The sequence below is a fragment of the Ceratotherium simum genome, chromosome X (genome assembly GCF_057802395.1).
Source record: "Ceratotherium simum simum isolate JZ-2026a chromosome X, ASM5780239v1, whole genome shotgun sequence".
Lineage (NCBI taxonomy): Eukaryota > Metazoa > Chordata > Mammalia > Perissodactyla > Rhinocerotidae > Ceratotherium > Ceratotherium simum.
In genome coordinates, this window is record NC_141940.1 from 82243737 (window position 1) to 82265816 (window position 22080).

A 22080-nucleotide genomic window follows, 5' to 3' on the forward strand; every position below is an offset into this window, starting at 1 on the left:
TTTGGCCAGAAGAAAACCTTTTTCCTGCAGCCTGCTCGGCAGGGGAGTTATTGGTTTTCACATCGTTTATCCCACACATGCAGATGCAAGGTCCCTGCTTCGAAGCCCAGAGGACTCATATGGTCATTTTTCTTCCTCAGCATCTCCCCAAATCTCCAGAATCAGGCTGATGAGAGCTCTTAGCTCCCAACCACCAGCAGCGTTTTGCCTAAGCCTGTCTTGCACGTGACTTACTTACCTTTCCAAGAAAAAGCACTTCTCCGAAGGTTTATTGTGGGCTGGTATGCAACCTCAGAGTGGGATCTTGAAGGATGAAGAGGTACTTGGAAAAGGAAGAACTGTGGACAGGAATTGGTTGGAATTTTTTCGTAATGGAACAATCTAACCCAGTTAGCATGTTTGAGTACTTGACTCATCAAGTGGTATTTGCAATAGATGCTCATCACTTATTCATTTTCCAAACAGCAGGTACCTAGTCCAGAGTGTTCCTTAAATATCAGACTTCTGACACATAATTGTGCCCCCAAGTGGCTCACATCAGAATCAGAGAGGCTCTTGGATCAAACTGAAAAGCAGGACCTTGCTTGAGATGTTCATTACTAACAGTGAAGAAAAAAAGTACACATATAGCACATGAAGAAATAGTTGGAAAATATGACCCAGAATGCAAAAAGCAATGCCACATTAAAATAAACAAAGAAAAAAAAGGCTTTGAAGATTTTGATTTATTATTCACTTTAAAGAAAAGCTAATTGGCTGATAAATTGTATAGATTTGATCTCTGCCTCTGTCAGTCAGATTAATCAGAGTGGCTAAGTGGCATACTGCTTTATAAGTGAGTTAAAGATGGCCTGTGTATATTGACCCCTATGTTGTTTACTTCTTCACAGCTGGCTAGGACCATTAGCTCAAAGCCCACCAGCACCAAACTCAAAGTTTCATGCATGCAATTGCTTTAAATACAGCCCAAATAAGCATGTTTTCAGCCATTTAGAGCTTGGCTTCTTTGTATACTTCACAAAACTGCACCCAACATATGCTAGCCATAGTTAAGACAAAGTGAGGGGCTATAAAACACCACTGCTTGCCTTCAGAACTCTCTGACCCAGAGATTCCTCCTCTAGCTGCTGAGCCATATCACACAAACAAGTAAGCCCCTCTCATATTTCCCTCTCCCCCAAGGGTTGTCTTGTCCTCTTTCCTTTCTGGGTTGTGGCTGCAAGCTTCCCAAATTTGAGGAAAGACATGAATCTACATACCAAAGAGCTCATTGTACTCCAAGGAGGATAAACTCAAAGATATTCACCCTGAGACACACTATAATGAAAATGTTGAAAGCCAAAGGCAAAGAGAGATTCCTGTAAGCAGCTAGAGATAAGCAATTCATCGTGTACAATATATTTTCAATAAACATGTCAGTGGATTTCTCAGCAGAAAACTTGGTGGCCAGGAGTCAGTGGAATGATATATTCAAAGTGCTGAAAGAAGCGGAAAAACCTGTCAACTGACAATTCTGTATCTAGGAAAATTCTCCTTCAAAGATGTGGGAGAAATGAAGATATTCCCAAATAACCAAAAGCTGAGGGAATCATTAAAATTAACACTAGACCCACTCTACAAGAAATGCTACAAGGAGTCCTTCAGATTGATATCAAAGGACCCCAGGCAATAACATATAGACATGCAAAGATAAAGAGATAAAGCCTGGTAAAGGCTGAGAAAAACAGTATTTTTGTAATTTTTGTTTGTAAAGTCACTTTTTATTTTCTACAAGATTTGAAAGACAAATGTATAAAAATAAGTACAAATCTATGTTAGTGGGTTCACAATATATAGAGATGAAATTTGTAATATCAACAACATAAGTGGGAAGGATGGAGGTGTAAAGTAGTAGAGGTTCTTTTGCAACTGAAGTTAAGTTGGGCTCAATTAAAAATAGATTGTTTTAACTTTAGGATGTTATATAATTTCTATAACAACCAGAAAGTAAATATCTATAGAACGCATACACAAACGGAAATGTGAAGGGAATCAAAACGTGTCAGAATGAAAAACCAATTAAACAAAGGGAGGCAGCAATAGTGGCAACAAAGGACAAAAAGCTACAAGACATACAGAAAACAACTAACAAAATGGCAAAAGTAAATCCTTTCCTATCAGTAAATACTTTAAGTATAAATGGATTAAACTCCCCAATCAAATGGCAAAGATTGTTGGAACGGATTAAAAAAAAAGACCAAAAAACATGATCTTACAATATGCTGTCTATAAGAGAAGCACTTCAGATCTAAGGGCACACGTTGGTTGAAACTGAAAGGATGAAAAGATGTATTCCACACAAATTGTAACCAAAGGAGAGCTGGGGTGGGCATACTAATATCAGAGAAAATAGACATTACTGTAAAACTGTTACAAGAGAAAAAGAAGGAAGTTGTATATTGATAAAAGGGTCAATTCACCAAGAAAGTATAACAATTATAGAAATACATGAATAAAATGCCAGAACTCCAAAGTATACAAAGCAAACATTGAAAGAATTGAAGAGTGAAATAGTTTTACAAAAATGGTTGGGAACTTCAATAGCTCACTTTCAGTAATGGATGGAACAACCAGACAAAAAATCAATGAGGAAATAGAAGACTTCAACAACACTATAAGTCAGTTGGACTCAACAGATGTATAGAGAACACTGCACTCAACAATAGCAAAATACACATTTTTCTCAAGTGCACGTGGCTCATTCTCCAGGATAGACCATATACTATGCCACAACACAATCTTAATAAATTTGAAAAATTTTAAATCATACAAAGCATTTTTTCCAACCACAATTGAATGAAAATAGAAATCAATAGCAGAAGGAAAACTGGAAAATTCACAAATATGTGGAAATTAAACAACACACTTTTAAACAGTCAATGGTCAAGGAAGAAATCAAAATGGAATTTAGAAAATATGTTTAGACAAATGACAAAGCCACAACATACCAAAACTTATGGGATGCAGTGAAAACAGTGCTGTGAGGGATATTTATAGTGAAAAACACTTACTTTAAAAAGAAGAAAGATCTCTAATCAACAAACTAATTTTATAACTTAAGGAACTAAGAAACAAAGAACAAACTAAACCCAAACCTAGCAGAAGAAATGAAATAATAATGATTAGGTCAGATATTAATAAAAAGAGAATAGAAAGATAACAGAAAATCAATGAAACTGAAAGTTGACTCTTTGAAAACATAACAAAATTGACAAATTTTTAGCTAGATTGAAAAAACAGAGAAGACTCAAATTACTAAAATCAGAAATGAAAGTGGGACATCACATTGATTTTACATAAATACAAAGAGTGTAGAGAGTGGTGTTAAGAACAACAAATAATATGCCAAGACATTGTAGAACCTAGATGAAATGGACAAAATCTTAGAAATAAACAACCTATGAACACTACTGAATCATGAAGAAATAAAAAGTCTGAACAAATCTATAATGAGTAAGGAGATTGAATCGATCAAAAAGGAGATTGAGTAATCAAAAATCTCCCAACAAAGAGAAGCCCTGGACCAGAGGGCGTCACTGTGAATTTCCCAAACATGTAAAGAATAATTAACGTGAATCTTTCTCAAACTATTCCAAATAATTGAAGAGGAGGGAACACTTTTTAATTCATTCTATGATGCCAGCATTACCCCAATACAAAGAAACTACAAGAAAAGAAAACTATAGACCAATACCCCGGATGGATATTGATGCAAAAATGCTCAACAAAATACTAGCAATCAGAATTTAAAAGGATATTAAAAGGACTATACACTATGACCAAGTGTGATTTATTCCTGCAATGAAAGATGGTTCAACATGTGAAAATCAATCAATGGAATACACCACTGTAACGGAATGAAGCGAAAAACCAACATGATCATCTCAATTGATGAAGGAAACATTTGACAAAATTCACCAAGTTTTCATGATAAAAAACCCTCAATACATTAGGAATAGAAGGGAACTTCCTCAACATAATAAAAAACATATATGAGAAACTCATAGTTAACATCATACTCATTTGTGAAAAAATGAAAGCTTTCTCTCTAAGATCAAGAACAAGAGAACTATCCCACTTTTACCACTTCTAATAAACATAGTCCTGTAAGTTCTAGCCAGAGCATTTAGGCAAGTAAAAGACAGAAAGCATCGAAATTGGAGAGGAAGATATAAAGTTATCTCTTTTTTCGGTTGACATAATCTAGAAATGTAGAAAACCCTAAAGATTTCACACACAAGATTTAGAGCTAATATATTAATTCACCAAAGTTGTAGGATACAAAGTCGACACAAAAAAATCAGATGTGATTCTGTACACTAACAATGAATGATTAGCAAGAGAGATTAAGAAAACAATTTCATTTACAACAGCTTCAAAACAAATAAAATACCTAAGAATAGACTTAACCAAGGAGATGAAAGACACGCACACTGAAAACTACAAAACCTTGCTGAAAGAAATTAAAGACATAAATCCATGGAAAGGCATCTTGTGTTTATGGATTGGAAGACTTAATATTGTTACGATGTCAATACTACCCAAAGCGATCTTCAGATTCAATGATATCCCTAACAAATTCCAACAATGTCTTTTGTGGAAATAGAAACATCCATTCTAAAATTTGTATAGATTCTCAATGGATCCCAAATAGCCAAAAGAAACTTCAAAAAGAAAAGAAAGGTGGAGGACTCCACGCTTCCTGATTTCAAAACTTACTCCAAAGCCGCAGTAATCAAAACTCGTAGTATTTGCATAAAGGCGGATATATAGACCAACAGATTAGAATAGAGAGCTCAGAAATAAAACTTCGCAGGCATGGTCAAATAACTTTTTACAAGAGTGGCAACATCATTCAATGGGGAAAAGGCAGTGTTTTCAACAAATTATGCTGGGAAAATTAATATCTACATACAAAAGAGTGAAGTTAAACTCTTTCTTTACACTCAAAATAGATTAACGACCTATTAGAGCTAAAAGTATTAGAAAAAGAACACAGATAAGAGGAAAACTGGTGATGTAGGAGAATCCAGCCTCCCGTCCCCCACAAAGAACAACAATTGGACAGCTATCCACAAAGAAAACAGCTCTGGGAGGCTTGTAGAGTCCATTAAGCAAGGTATAGCAATACAGTGGAACAAAAACCTGACAATAATCATGTAAGAAGAGAAGGAAGACAACTTTATTTTGCCTACATTATCCCATTCCCCAAGCCAGCATTGTTCAGCACCAAGAAGGAACTTCCCAGCTAGAAAGAGTTCCTCTTGCCTGAAAAGGAAGAGCAGGGTAAGCCACCAGCTTCTCCAGGCCTTTGGGGCACTGCACATAGGTCCCACTTCAGTTTCACCCGACCCAGACCAGCAAAAATGAGACATATAGAGCAGGCTAGGAACAAGGAAGAAAAGCAGGGGCTACTATTAGCAGACACACAGCGTGAACAATCATTGTCACAGAGACATGCCTTGCAGACAAACTAAGCAGATTCCACCACTGAGGAAGCCAACAGCCAGCACAGCCACTGCAGACCCCCAGAAATTTCACCAGCTTTTGCCCCACAGGTATTCACGTTCATTGACACCAGCCACCTGAGTCCTACCTCATCCCCTCACCCTCCACGCCCACAGGAGCCAAAGAACTGTACTGGCAGCCAGCTCAGGCCTCTGTAGCTGCACTAGTGTAAAATACCAGCCACCTGAATCCCTCCCAGCCCACACTGGAGACCATGAGCCACATCAGCAGCCAGCTCAGAGCTCTGCAGCTGTGTGAATAAAGGAGGCCAGCCACCTGAGTCTCACCTCTGCTTCCTCTGCCCCTGCCCCTGCCAGAGCCCAGGAACTGATGGGCAGCCATCTCTGGCCTTTGTGGTGGTACTAAGATGCCAGCCACCTGAGTACCTCCCCTGTCCTTGCTGGAGCCTGGGAGCCACTTTGGCAGCCAACTTGGCGCTCTGTGGCTGCACAAGTGCAAAATGCCAGCCTAGATCCCCTCAGCTGAATCCCGCTGCTGTGCCCACACTTGGGGCTAGTTGTGGACCTGCACACCACCAGCCAGGTGCCTGGTTGTTGGCCTCCACCAAAGCACACAGTCCGAGGAGGAGAATGGGTAGCCATAGAAGAGCACCACGAATATCTAGGGCCCCTGCAGCTGCTTGTGGGCCAGGATCAGGCCGTGCCTCCTGTCACTCACTGCCTGGCACCACCACACCCACCTGTAACTAGCCCCTCCAGCTGTGCACCTGCACATCCCTGGCCTGAAACCCATCACCAGCCTCCACTGCAGTGTGCACACCCAGGGGGAGAGCATACAGTGGGAGAGGATGTCTACAATCAGGTCCTCTGCAACTGCCAGTGAGCCTGTAGTTGGCCCCAGGCCTCGCTACCTGCCCTGGCCCCTATCACTATGTGTGTGCATGCAACAGGCCCCTGACGCTACACAGACATCTGAAGCTGGCACCCACAGCTGAGTGTGTGCACACCACTGGCTCTGCCTGCCCTGGTCTCTCATGCTGTATCTGGAGGTGCCACTGAGGAATTCAACAGTGCTTGCAGCCACTGCAGACCCCCTAAAGTACTCACAAAGGACCACACAGTTGTCAATGCTGTGGACCCCAGTGGCCTGAACTGAACATACATCACGCCACCCAGAGCAGGTGCCACCACACACCCCTGCACTTGGCACCCTGCACCAATAGCCCCATAGTCACGGCATGACCCAGCATGCCCCCACTCACAGTTGAACTATTTCCCTTACTGAAGTCAGTCCACATGATATCTGGATGAGATGACTACTTCTTCAAATGCACAGACACCTACTGAAGGCTACAGGGATTATGAAGAATTAGGGAAACATGACTCCACCAAAGGGATACAGTAAACCTCTAGTAACTGGCCCCCAAAAAGGGGAGATCCATGAATTTGGCAACCAAAAATTCAAAATAATTCATCTAAACATACTCAGTGAGCTTGAAGAGAACACAGATAAATAATAACAGGAAAACAATATGAGAGCAAAATGAGAAGTTCAACAAAGAGACAGAAAACTTAAAAACGTACTCAAACAGAAATTCTGGTACTGAAAATACAATGACTGAACTAAAAATATGCAACGGAGAGCTACAATAGCAGACTGAAACAAGTAGAAAAGAGAATAAGTGAACTAGAAGACAGAAAAATCAAAATGATCTAACCAGAGGAGAAAATTCAAAGAATGAAAAGGAATGAAGAAAGCTTATGGGGCTTATGGGACTTATCAGACACCATTAAGGGACATAATGTACACATCATTGGAGTCCCATAAATGGAAGAGAAGGAGAAAGGGGTAGAAATCTTATTTAAAGTAATAATGACTGAAAACTTCCCAAACCTGGGAGAGATTTGGACATCCAAGTTCATGAAGCTAATAGGTAACTCCAAAATTTTAATCTAAAGTGATATTCTCTAAGATACATAATAATAAAACTATATAAAAGGCAAAGCGAGGATTTAAAAAGCAGCAAGAGAAAAATAATTCTCGCATACAAGGGAGGCCCCATAAGATTATCAGTGGAATTTCTGTGCAGAGCCCTTGCAGGCCAGGAGAGAATGGGATATAATAAAAGTGCCAAAAGAAAGAAACTGACAACCAAGAATACTTTACCCGGCAAAGTTGTCCTTCAGCAATGAAGGAGAGATAAAGACTTTCCCTTATAAATAAAAGCTGAAGGAATTCATCACCACTAAACCTGCCTTACAAGAAATGCTGAAAGCAGCTCGTCAAGCTGAAACAGAAAGATACTAATTAGTAACATGAAAACATATGCAAATATACAACGTATTGGTAAGATAGGCCTATGCTCAGAATCAGAATACCCTAATACTGTAATATGGTGAAGTGTTAACTACTTAACTGTAGTGTAAAAGTTAAAAGACAAACATATTAAAAATAGGTATAGCTTTAACAATTTGTTAATGGATACACAATATAAAAAGAAGTAAATTCTGACATCAAAAACATAAAAGGGAGGGAGTAAAGAATAGAGTTTTAGTATGCAATCAAAGCTGAATTGTTATCAGTGTAAAATAGACTGTTATATGTATAAGATGTTTTATGTAAGCTTCATGGGAACCATAATGTGAAAACCTACCTTAGATTTACATAGCATAAGAGAAGAGAATCGAAGCATACCACTATGGAAAATCATCAATTTGCATGGGAAGGCAGCAAGAGAGAAAGAAAGGAACCATAGAACTACAAAACAGAAAGAAAACAATAAGGACGGCACTAGTAAATCCTTACATATCAATAATTAATCTAAATGTAAATGGATTGAATTCTCCAGTCAAAGCCACAGACTGGCTGGTTGCATAAAAAAAAGAAGACTCAAATATGTGCCGCCTGCAAGAGACTCACCTGAGCTTTATGGAGACACATAAGTACAAAGTGCAAGTATGACAAAAGATATCCCAAGTAAGTGGAACAAAAAGAGCAAGGGTAGCTATACTTATATTAGACAAATAGACTTTAAGTCAAAAGGGTAACAAGGGACAAAGATGATCATTATATAATAAGAGGGTCAATTCATCAAGATATAATAAGCATAAATATATATGAACCTAACATCAGAGCAGCTAAAATATATTAAGCAAATACTAATAGATCTGAAGGGGCTATCAAAGAGAGAACAACACACAAGAGGCTCTTGCAGTTACCTTGCTTGAAACCAACAGTGGCACCAGAAACTGGCGGAAAGTTGCTTGGATCCCACGTTTCTGACACCAAATATGTCAACTTAAAAAGAAGAGGCAACTGCAAAACAAAAGGAAAGCTTTTATTCGGAGTCTTAGAATTGCAATCTGGGGAACACGGGTTCCAGCAGCAGCCAGAAAAGTATCCCCGTGAGGAGTAAAAGTCAGGAATTTTTATTAGCAACAAGGAGAGCCCAGAACAATCACCTCAGTTGTTCGTTAGGGAGAGTCAATTTATGTTACAGTTCGTTAGCTTACTCAAGGACATCGTGTTATTACCAGAAAAAGTTTATTTTTGCACAGTCCTTCAGAAAGTTCTTTCTCAGCAAATAACTCCCTTTTGGCAAGTCAGCAAGGTCAGCACGGTTTCATATTCTTAACAAGATGGAATCCAGGGTACTAAATGGAGCCACTGTTGTCAACTTATTTCACATTTCTCCCTTATGCTCATGAGTTTTCTGGAGGAAAACATCAGCAGAGCAACATTACTCCCTTGAGGCTGGACTGGCTTCATTACCTGCTCTGATTGCATCCAGTACCTCAGTGGGGCCATCTTGTGAAAGAGTCAACAGCAATTTTCTCTAACCTTCTGTTCCATAAAATTTGTCTCCGTGAAGAGCATCTAACATGGTCATCTTGGCAAACATTAACTGCATATCTGAGTGAGTTACAGCAGAGTTTGCAAGTTTTAGTAAGCACTTGAGTATCAAATGATGCATATTATTAAGATTAACAACAATAATCTAGTTTGTAATATCATTCTTAACCATGACCCTATTCCTGCTGGTAGCCAGCTAAAGAGATCAAAATACTCCCCACGTCCTGGCATGTGTCCTATTTCAACCAGGAAATTAATATTTTCCTTTATTGTTTTAGTTATTGTGTCACCTTGACAAATTGGTTAACATAAAAACATTTTTCTAGTAGGGCATAGTTACCTCCTTGTTGAGCTGTTTTAAGGTATCTTGTGCCCTTCTATTTTCTAGGACAAATTCTTCCAGGCTATCAATTTGGGTTTGTTAATTTTCAAATGCTTGAACAAAAGCATTGAAAGTAGTGGCCATGATAATAGAAAGGTTGTGGATTGCTTTTTCAAGATCGATTACTCTGAACCAAAGGAAATATACTCTGGTGAAAGCATGACCAATCCCCTTTCTATCTACAATTGGATTATTGTTTAGCATCCATCCAAAATTATAACTATCAAAGCTTTGCCAATGTCTATTTAATTAATAAGAGATGGATCCTAGATTTCGTATGTAAGCAGTGGAGCAAAGAGTCTTTCTAATGGTGGTGTCAGGGGCAAGAGCAACAACCCTGTAATGCCTTTTCCATTTAATAGAGAGAGTGGAGTAGATATCTGTGCCACATAATAAGAAATATCCAGAACTTTCTAAGGACAAGGCATAAATCCCTTGCCCAGTTTTATTAGTTTTAAAAGAAGAAACCTCATGGTCAAAAATATAACCATCCTCACACACTGCATGATAACTTGTTTTACTGAAATTGTACGAGTGACTATAAGAACATCTCATATTTCTATACACTTGAAGTAGCAAATGAGTTTGACTTTTGTAAGTCAAATTCTGGCTAAGATACGAGAAGTCTCTGGGGAACAGGGAGGCAGAACTAAGCTCTCACCTTTCTCCAGACTTTGATCAATTCTCTACATTGTTCCATTAAGGGGTGGCACTTCTGCTTTCTAGTGTTCAGTTGCATTATAGTTCTCATTGCCCCACCATAAGGATACATCATGACAAATTACGTTGTAGTCATATAGTCTCCAACGAGGAGTGAACTGATGATCATCTATATCATTTAAGAGTGTATAGTTACAAATATTCAATGGAAGGTAACAAAGTTTTTCCAGTCCGTTAATATTTTTGAAACAAAGGGAACAGTTTTTGGTAGTGTCCAATTCTGAGTAATGGGTATTCCCTTATCAGCAGGAGATACCTAGTGGAAGATGGTAACATTGGGGTCTTGTTTTCCAGAGGAAGCTTGTTGCTGGATTAAAAAACTCCAAAGGAGAAGCCAGAATTATGACCAGATAAATTTCTCCATCCTTGTAAGGATAGTGGCCAAGCCACTAATTCAGGTGTATCATGAGTGTTATTTGCTCTAGCACAAATCCAAAAATCAGTGAGATTTATGGAATAAGAAAGTTTTTTCAAGGTAGGGACAAAAGGGTGTGATAAAGCATGACAGTTGGTAATGAGAGTTCTGAAGAAAAATAAAAGGCCAACCTGCGAGTCAAAATTATCCTTAATAACAAAAGACTCTGTGAGAAGAACTTAAAGAAAGGTGGTTTGATATGTTGACTAAGCAAGAGGTTTGATCCACACATCAATAATCAATATAATGGCAGTGAGTTCTTCTGATTTCATAGGGTTTTACCACCACCTAAGAATTCCACTGTGTGCATTAGAGAAGAAAGCATTGAAATACCTATCAGGACAAATAATAGCCCAAATCCTTCAATCCAACAATCCTTCATTTTCAGCCTTCCAAAGATCTGTGGGATGCTTTCTAGGTTAAGATGCCAAGCATTAACCCATTCTTGAAATTCTTCACTTCATGTAAAGAGATCCACAAGAAGAAGTATAAAGATACGAGTTACAAAGAATGACATGTGTTTTAAGTAGGTGAAAGGATTCTCCCAATAGGATGATTAACAGAAAAGTACAAAGGGAATAACAAATTGTTTGGTGACAAAGGACATAAAACAATATACAGGCCTGGTCCAGAACCTTGGGAAAGCTGTTTTCTCAGCTGTCATCTGCTTCAATTCCTGGAAATCTTACTTAAGATCACCAGTTGGTGTGGAGGTCCAGTCAGGGTTTGAGACTTCCTTTAATGCAACATAATTTCTGGAAGACTTATGGCATATCCCTATATAGACACAATGTAAAGAAGGCTTAGTATTACTTCTTATTTGACAATGTTTCCTATGTAATTCAACATATCAAATCAGCCTAATTAGTTTAATATCCCTCATGTCAAAATGACTTTATTTAGAATTTGAATTTTGGAAGTTTGTCAAAAAATATGGAAATGGTTTTAAAATATTTGATCAAAAAGGATCACAGATTTTTATGAAACAATACTTAATTACCAATTTAACTAATGTGAGCATGAAATATCTTTCCATTTCTTTATGTCATCTTTGATTTCTTTCAATAATGTCTTATAGTTTTCTGTGTATAGATCTTTCGCCTCCTAAGTTAAACTTATTCCCAGATATTTTATTCTTTTTGTTGTGATTGTAAGAGGGATTATATTCTTGATTTCTCTTTCTGCTAGTTCGTTATTAGTGTATAGAAACGCAACTGATTTTTGTATGTTTACTTTGTACCCTGCAACTTTGCTGTGGTTGTTGATTATTTCTAATAGTTTTCTGATGGATTCTTTAGGGTTTTCTATATATAGAATCATGTCATCTGCAAATAGTGACAATTTTACTTCTTCCTTTCCAATTTGGAGCACTTTTGTTTCTTTTTCTTGCCTAATTTCTCTGGCCAAATCTTCCAGTGCTATGATGAATAATAGTGGTGAGAGTGAGCATCCTTGTCTTTTTCCTGTTCTCAGAGGAATGGCTTTCAACTTTTCACCATTAAATATGATGCTGGCTGTGGGTTTGTTATATACGGCCTTTATTATGTTGAAATAATTTCCTTCTAGAGCAATTTTATTGAGAGTTTTTATCATAAATGGATGTTGGATTGGTCAAATGCTGTCTCTGCATCTATTGTGATGATCATGTGATTTTTATTCCTCATTTTGTTAATGCGGTGTATCACATTGATTTATTTGTGGATGTTGAACCATCCCTGCATCGCTGGAATAAAACCTACTTAATCATGGTGTATGATCCTTTTAATGTATTGCTGTATTTGGTTTGCTAATCTTTCATTGAGGATTTTTGCCTCTATGTTCATCAGCAATGTTGGCCTGTAATTTTCCTAATTTGTATTGTCTTTGTCTGGTTTTGATATCAGCGTGATGTTGACCTCATAGAATGAGTTAGGAAGTGCCCCATCTTCTTCACTATTTAAGAAGGTTTTAAGAAGGATAAGTATTAAATATTCTTGGAATATTTGATAGAATTCACCAGAGAAGCCATCTGGTCCTGGACTTTTATTTTTTGGGAGGGTTTGGATGCTATTTCAATCTATTTCCTTGTGATTGGACTACTCAGATTCTCTATTTCTTCTTGATTCAGTTTTGGGAGGCTGTATGAGTCTAAAACTTTATGCATTTCTCCTAGATTGTCCAATTTGTGGGCATATAACTTGTCATAGTATTCTTGTATAATCCTTTGTATTTCCATCGTATCTGTTGTAATTTCTCCTCTTTCATTTGTAATTTTATTTATTTATTTATTTATTTTTTGTTTATTGCAGTAACATTGGTTTATAACATTGTAAAAAATTTCAGGTGTACATCATTGTACTTCTATTTCTGCATAGATTACATCACGTTCACCACTAAAATACTAATTACAACCCATCACCACAAACATGTACCGAATTATCCCTTTCACCCTCCTCCCTCCCCCCTTCCCCTCTGGTAACCACCAATCCAATCTCTGTCCCTATGTGTTTGTTTACTGTTGTTATTATCTACTATTTAATGAAGGAAATCATACGGTATTTGACCTTCTCCCTCTGACATTTCACTTTGCATAATACCCTCAATGTCCATCCATGTTGTCACAAATGGCTGGATTTCATCGTTTCTTATGGCTGAGTAGTATTTCATTGTGTATATATGCCACATCTTCTTTATCCATTCGTCCAAAAACAGTATGTAATTTTATTTATTTGAGTATTCTCTCTTTTTTTCTTGGTGAGTCTGGCTAAGGGTTTGTCAATTTTGTTTATCTTCTGAAAGAACCAGCTCTTAGTTCTGTTGATCCTTTCTACTGTTTTGTAAATCTCTACTTGATTTATTTCTACTCTGATTTTATTATTTCCTTCCTTCTACTGACTTTGGGCTTTGTTTGTTCTTCTTTTTCTAGTTCTTTTAGGTGTAGTTTAAGATTACTTATTTGAGGTTTTTCTTGTTTGTTGAGGTAGGCCCATGTAGCTATAAATTTCCCCTGTGGGAGTGGTCTCAGCAATATGGCAGAATGAGCTGTCCCCTTTGTCTCTCCCCCTCTGAACTACAATTAAATGGACATTCATTGACCTATGGAGGATACCTACACAGCACAACAAGATGCCTGAGAGACCCTTGCAGCTATATGTCTGAAAGTGGATGGACTGGGTCCCCATGAAGCAGTGGAGATGTGTGAGCACTCTCCTACACCTCCCCATTAGTGGCAAGCCAGGTCGTTGGCCCTCATGCAGCAACTGGCACTACTCTAAGATGAGGTGGGGACAGCACAGAATGCAGGTGAATGTTATCCTGGCCTACAGGAGTGTACACTGTGCTGCAGTGGCTCCACCAGAGGGTACATGCCACAGTATGACTATAAGAAGAGGCAGTGACAGCCCTGTGCATGTACATGAATGCTTTCCTGGCCAGCAGGAGCACCCACCACGCTGCTGTAGCCCCACCAGTGGGAACACACCTTGGCCTTACTGTAAGAAGAGGCAGCAACAGTGGTGTGTGCACACATGTGTGCTTTCCTGGCAGGCAGGACCACCCACCATGCTACTGTGGCCCTGCCAGTGGAACACGCCTCAGTGTGACTGTAAGAAGAGATGATGACAGTCCTGCATGCACAAGTGAATGCTTTCCTGGCTGGCAGTAGTGCCCACTATGCCACCATGGCCCCAACAAGTGGCCATGGCTCAGACTCTACAAAGAAGCCCCATCCACCAAACATAGTGGTGGGGAAGATTGTAAGCAGATGTGGCAGCAGCCCAGTGCATGCGCAAATGCTTTCATGACCTGTGGGAGCACCCACCATACCACACAACTTCCAGAAGATGGGGTGGGATCATAAACACAGCTGCTTTCCCCCAGTGGCTGCAGGTTGAATCTGCCATCTGATACTACAACAAATGCACCAGCAAAGAATTAGTGCATCAAACACTATGAAAAACTACAATAACAATTCAGAGAAAAAGGAAAATGACAAGTCTCTGGAAACCAACCCTGAGGTCACAGAAATTTATAATCTAAATGACAGAGAATTCAAAATAGCTGTCATAAATAAACTCAACAGGCAGAGGCAACAAGATCCCCACATTATTGCTGGAGAAGGTTGCTCTAAGTTGAATAGGGAGAATCAAGATTTGAAAGATGGAACAACAACTTCTAAACTGAGGGCAGAGCTCTAAGTATCTGGGAAGCCACCACAAGAATTCTCAGCCTTGCAAGTAGTCATAAGAAATGAGGAAATTTCTTTTAAACAAAGATTGCTGGCTGGCTGTAAATTTGAAATGACAAGGCAAAAAAATATTATCCTATCAGAAAGTGCTAACAGCCTCGCCTTGAGGAGTTATCATTGTGTCTGTACAGGACAGAAAGGGTGGTGGTTCTTGCATTGGCCTCTCCATCTGGCTGCATAGACTCTTCTGTTGCTCAATTTACTGTGGTATAAAAGCAGTGGCTTTTAAACATGTTGGATCGTTCCACAGCAAAAAATATAGTGTATATTATGGTCCAGCATATACCTACTTATATAAAACCATATAAATACTGAAATAAAAATTTAAAATTCTGACATGTTTTTCCTATTTTTCACATATGCATTCTATTGTGTATTTTATGAAGTTATTTTCTTTTATTTATATAATTTATAATAATGAATCTATGAATTATAGAAACAATTGAAGATATATGTTATCTATTTATATTGATAAATCTAGATACCATGTACATTTTCTATTTAAATAAATGTTAATCATAATTTATCAACAGTCTGTGGCCATAGTTTGAAAAATAAGAAGTTATAGTAAATCCTTCCATAGTAGGAGAAAGTTCTCATGAGAGTTTCATTGCTTTTCATCTTTCAAAGGGGCATCTGCTGGTTTGCCTGCATTCTTTCAGCATAAATTCACACAGTTTGCATAGAGTTACTTTATGATTACTCTAAGTGTTTTGACATTTTCTCTTTGGTTCATTTTGTATTCTCAGCTCTTCTTCCAACCTTTTCAACTATTTGTAATTTTTGCTTTTCAATGAAAAGTAGGATGCAGGCAATTGTGAACTGTCTATAATATATTAGCAAACTGTAGTAGATTAGCAAACCCATAAACACATTTCATAATTTCTAGAATCATATTTCTCTTTACAGCAAACTTTTTAATGTGATACAAAACATGTCTTTTGACAGACCCAAGTACCATTTGTCTCCATGTAAAAAATTTAGAAAGCCAAAACTAGACACACTTAAGTTTAGCAATGTCTCATTATACCATCCTATCCGGAAATGACAAAAATAACAAATGTTGGAGAGGATGTGGAGAAAAGGAACCCTCATCTACTGGTTTCTCTCAGTATAAATTTGTTTGTGTTTTATACAACTTACACAATTTCAATCATCATTAAATACTTTTTTGTCTTCTGTTTCTCAGCATAATTATTTTGAGATTTATCCCTGCTATTATATTTATCAATAGTTTATTTTTATTGTTGTATAGTCTAGTTTTTGTCTATTACAAATCAAGCCATTATGAACATTCATCAAGTCTGTGTGTGGAAATATAAACTTATCTTGGGTAAAAACATAAGAGTGGTCATATGGGTTTATGGATTTTTTAACAGCTTTGTTGAGGTATAATTCACACACCATACAATTTGCTCATTTAAAATGTACGATTCAATGTTTTTTAGTATACTTATAGATGATGTCAAGCATCTTTTTACGTGTTTACTAAACATCTGTATATTTTGCTTGAACAAATATCTATTCAAATCCTTTGGCCATTTTAAAAATTATGTTGTCTTTTTCTTATTGATTTTTAAGTGTTCTTTATATATTCTCGCTACAAGTCCCTTATCAGTTATACCATTCTAAAATATTTTATTTTATTCTGTGGGTTTTCTTTTCACTTTATTGATGGTGTTCTTTGATCACAAATGTTTTTAATTTTGATGAATTCCAATTTATCTATTTTTTCCTATTGCTCATGCTTTTGGTGTCATATATAAGAATTGTTTGCCAAATCCAAGGTTATGAACATTTACCCTATGTTTTATTCTAAGTGTTTTATAGTTTTAGCTCTTACATTTAGTTTTGATACATTTCGAGTGTTTTTTCTTTTAATACGATGTGGTGCAAGTGGCTTCATTCTATTGCATGTGGCCAAGCAGTTGTTCTGACACAGTTTGTTCAAAAGACTATTCTTTACCCATTAAAAGGTTTTGGTACTCTTGTGGATTCTCACTTGACCTTAGATGTGTGGGTTGATTTCTGGACTTTCAATTTTATTCCATTTATCTATCTATCTATCTATCTATCTATCTATCTATCTATCTATCTATCTATCTATCTATCTATCTATCTCTCTATCATCAATCATCTTTGGCCCAGTACCACACTGTCTTGATTACCATTGCTTTGTAGTATGTTTTGCAATCAGGATGTGATTCTACTTGGTATTTTTCAGAATTGTTTGGCTATTCTGGAACCTTCACAATTCCATATGAATTTAAAATCAGTTTGTAAAATTCTACAAAAAGTAAGCTAGGATTCTGATTGAAATTGCATTAAATCTGTAGATCATTTGGGGAAGTATTGCCATCTTAACAATGTTACATCTTCTGATGCATGAACAGAGGATGATTTTACATTTATTTAGATCTTTAACTTCTATCAACAATATTATGTAGTTTTTAGAGCATAAGTCTTGTTCTTCTTTCATTAAGTTTATTTCTGAGTATTTTGGTCTGTTCATTGCAAGTGTACAAAAAAAGTTGATTTTTGTATATTGATCTTGTGTCCTGTAAACTTAACTCATTTATTAATTTAATAGTTTAATAGTTTTTAGTTTTTTAGTAGTTTCCTTAGGTTTTCTATATACAAGATCATTTCATCAGTGAACAGAGATAGTTTTACTCCTTTTCAATCTTAATGTCATTTCTTCCTTTCTTCCATTTTTGCCTTCTTCCCTCCCTACCTTTTTCTCTCCCTCTCTCTCTCTTTTTTTGTTGTTGTCTAATCTACTGACTACATCCTCAAGTGCAATTGGAATAGAATTGGCAGGAGCAGACATCCTCATCTTCTTCCTGGTCCTAGGATGAAAGTATTCACTTTTTATAAACAATTATGATTTAAATTATGGGTTTTCCTTAGACGTCCCCTTTTAGTTTGAGTATGTTTTGTTCTAGTCTTACTTTAAGTGTTTTTATCATGAAATAGTGTTGTATTTGTCAAATGCTTTTTCTACATCTATTGAGATGATCATGTAATTTTTTCTCTTTATTCCATAGATATAATGTATTAAATTAATTGATTTCTGGAAGTTGAACCAACCTTTTATTCCTGGAATAAATTACACTTTATCATGGTATATACTTCTTTCTACATATTGTTGGATTTGGATTGCTAGTACTTTTTGGGGATTTTTAAGACCATATTCATAAAATATGTTGATCTGTAGTATTCTTTTTGTGTGATGTCTTTGTCTCCTTTAGGTATTAAGGTAATATTGGCCTCATAATATGAGTTGGGATTTGCTCCCTTCTCTTCTAGTTTTTGAAAGAATTTCTAAACAAATGTTATTAATTCTTCTTGAAAGTTTGGTGGAATATAGTTGTGTCATCATCTGGATCTGGGTTTTTCTTTGTAGGTGGTTTTTTGGTTGCTAATTTGATCTTTTCACTTGTTATAAATCTAGTGAGACTGTCTATTTCTTCTTGAGTCAGTTTCAGTCATTTATGTCTTTCTAGAATTTGTGCATTTCATGTAAGTTACCTAATTTGTTGGTAAAGAATTGCTCAGAGTACTCCTTTGTAATACTTTTTATTTCTATATGGTCAATGGTAATGTCCCCTCATATTTTTGATTGCAATAATTTGTAGTGTTTTTTTCTTGGTCAATCTAGCTGAAGTTTTTTTTTTTTTATTTTACTGATCTTTTTAATAAAGTAACTTTCGGTACCAAAACGTCTCTATGGTTTTGCTATTCTTTATTTTATATGTTTCTGCTATAATCTTTTAATTTCCTCCCTTCTGTTATCTTTGCATTTAAATTGCTCTTTTTTATAGTTTCTTTTTTTTTTTTAATTTTTTGTTTATTGCAGTAACATTGGTTTATAACATTGTAAAAATTTCAGGTGTACATCATTGTACTTCTATTTCTGCATAGATTACATCATGTTCACCACCAAAATACTAATTACAACCCATCACCACATACATGTACCCAATTATCCCTTTCACCCTCCTCCCTCCCCCCTTCCCCTCTGGTAACCACCAATCCAATCTCTGTCCCTATGTGTTTATTGTTGTTATTATCTACTACTTAATGAAGGAAATCATACGGTATTTGACCTTCTCCCTCTGACTTATTTCACTTTGCATCATGCCCTCAATGTCCATCCATGTTGTCACAAATGGCTGGATTTCATCGTTTCTTATGGCTGAGTAGTATTCCATTGTGTATATATACCACAGCTTTTTATCCATTCGTCCCTTGATGGGCACTTAGGTTGCTTCCAAGTCTTGGCTATCGTGAATAAGGCTGCAATGAACACAGGGGTGCATGTACCTTTGCAAATTGGTGTTTTCAAGTTCTTTGGATAAATACCCAACAGTGGAATAGCTGGATCATATGGTAGTTCTATCGTTGAGTTTTTGAGGAGTCTCCATACTGTTTTCCATAGTGGCTGCACCAGTTTGCACTCCCACCAGCAGTGTATGAGAGTTCCCTTCTCTCCACAACCTCTCCAACACATGTTGTTTCCTGTCTTGTTAATTATAGCCATTCTGACGGGCGTGAGGTGATATCTCATTGTAGTTTTAATTTGCATTTCCCTGATAGTTAGTGATTTTGAACATCTTTTCATGTGTCTGTTGGCCATCTGTATATCATCTTTGGAGAAATGTCTGTTCAGGTCTTTTGCCCATTTTTTAATTGGGTTGGTAGTTTTTTTGTTGTTGAGATGCATGAGTTCTTTATATATTTTGGAGATTAAGCCCTTTTCAGATGTATGGTTTGCAAATACCTTCTCCCAACTGTTAGGTTGTCTTTTCGTTTTGTTGATGGTTTCCTTTGCTGTGCAGAAGCTTTTTAGTTTGATGTAGTCCCATTTGTTTATTTTTTCTATTGTTTCTCTTGCCCGGTCAGATGTGGTGTTTGAAAAGATGTTGCTAAGACCGATGTCGAAGAGCGTACTGCCTATGTTTTCTTCTAGAACTTTCACAGTTTCAGGTCTTACATTCAAGTCTTTAATCCATTTGGAGTTAATTTTTGTGTATGGTGTAAGGTACGGGTCTACTTTCATTTTTTTGCATATGGCTACCCAGTTTTCCCAACACCATTTGTTGAAGAGACTTTCTTTTCCCCATTGTATGTTCTTGGCTCCTTTGTCAAAGATTAGCTGTCCATAGATGTGTGGGTTTATTTCTGGGCTTTCGATTCTATTCCATTGATCTGTGTGTCTGTTTTTGTGCCAGTACCATGCTGTTTTGGTTACTATAGCTTTGTAGTATATTTTGAAATCAGGGAGTGTGATACCTCCAGCTTTGTTCTTTTTTCTCAGGATTCCTTTAGCTATTCGGGGTCTTTTGTTGTTCCATATAAATTTTAGGATTCTTTGTTCTATTTCTGTGAAAAATGTTGTTGGAACTTTGACAGGGATTGCATTGAATCTATAGATGGCTTTAGGAAGTATGGACATCTTAACTATGTTAATTCTTCCCATCCAAGAGCACGGAATATCTTTCCATTTCTTTGTGTCTTCTTCAATTTCCTTCAGAAATGTTTTATAGTTTTCGGTGTACAGATCTTTCACCTCTTTGGTTAAGTTTATTCCTAGGTATTTTATTCTTTTTGTTGCAATTGTAAATGGGATGGTATTCTTAATTTCTCTTTCTGCTACTTCGTTGTTAGTGTACAGAAATGCAACTGATTTTTGTATGTTGATTTTGTATCCTGCAACTTTACCATATTCGTTTATTATTTCTAAAAGTTTTCTGGTGGATTCTTTAGGGTTTTCTATATATAAAATCATGTCATCTGCAAATAGTGACAGTTTCACTTCTTCCTTTCCAATTTAGATCCCTTTTATTTCTTTCTCTTGCCTGATTGCTCTGGCTAGGACTTCCAGTACTATGTTAAATAGGAGTGGTGACAGTGGGCATCCTTGTCTGGTTCCTGTTCTTAGAGGGATAGCTTTCAGTTTTTCACCATTGAGGATGATATTAGCTGTGGGTTTCTCATATATGGTCTTTATTATGTTGAGGTACTTTCCTTCTATCCCCATTTTATTCAGAGTTTTTATCATAAATGGATGCTGAATCTTGTCAAATGCTTTCTCTGCATCTATTGAGATGATCATGTGATTTTTGTTCTTCATTTTATTAATGTGGTGTATTACGTTGATTGATTTGCGAATGTTAAACCATCCCTGCATACCTGGAATAAATCCCACTTGATCATGGTGTATAATCTTTTTAATGTATTGTTGTATGCAATTTGCTAGTATTTTGTTGAGGATTTTTGCATCGATGTTCATCAGTGATATTGGCCTGCAATTTTCTTTTTTTGTGTTGTCCTTGTCTGGTTTTGGTATCAGGGTAATGTCAGCTTCGTAGAATGAGTTAGGAGCTTCCCCCTCCTCAATTTTTGGAAGAGTTTGAGAAGGATAGGTATTAAGTCTTCTTTGAATGTTTGGTAGAATTCACCAGGGAAGCCGTCTGGTCCTGGACTTTTATTTTTGGGGAGGTTTTTGATTACTGTTTCGATCTCCTTACTGGTGATTGGTCTATTCAAATTCTCTACTTCTTCTTGATCCAGTTTTGGAAGGTTGTATGATTCTAAGAATTTATCCATTTCTTCCAGATTGTCGAATTGGTTGGCATATAGTTTTTCATAGTATTCTCTTATAATCTTTTGTATTTCTGAGGTGTCTGTTGTAACCTCTCCTCTTTCATTTCTGATTTTACTTATTTGTACCTTCTCTCTTTTTTTCTTGGTGAGTCTAGCTAAAGGTTTGTCTATTTTGTTGATCTTTTCAAAGAACCAGCTCTTGGTTTTATTAATTTTTTCTATTGTTTTTTTGGTCTCTATTTCATTTATTTCTGCTCTGATTTTTATTATTTCCCTTCTTCTACTGATTTTGGGCTTTGTTTGTTCTTCTTTTTCCAGTTCCTTTAGGTTCATTGTTAGATTGTTTATTTGAGATTTTTCTTGTTTGTT

The 22080-nt window shown here is 36.8% G+C and overlaps 1 protein-coding gene across 1 annotated transcript in view; it reads right to left on the reverse strand.

Annotated features, from left to right (window-relative positions):
* FAAH2 (fatty acid amide hydrolase 2) overlaps positions 1 to 22080 on the reverse strand; it is a 201152-nt gene that overhangs the window by 5771 nt on the left and 173301 nt on the right. The window contains 1 exon segment of the mRNA XM_087426432.1: positions 8727 to 8823. Coding sequence (XP_087282558.1) covers positions 8727 to 8823 — 97 coding nt within the window.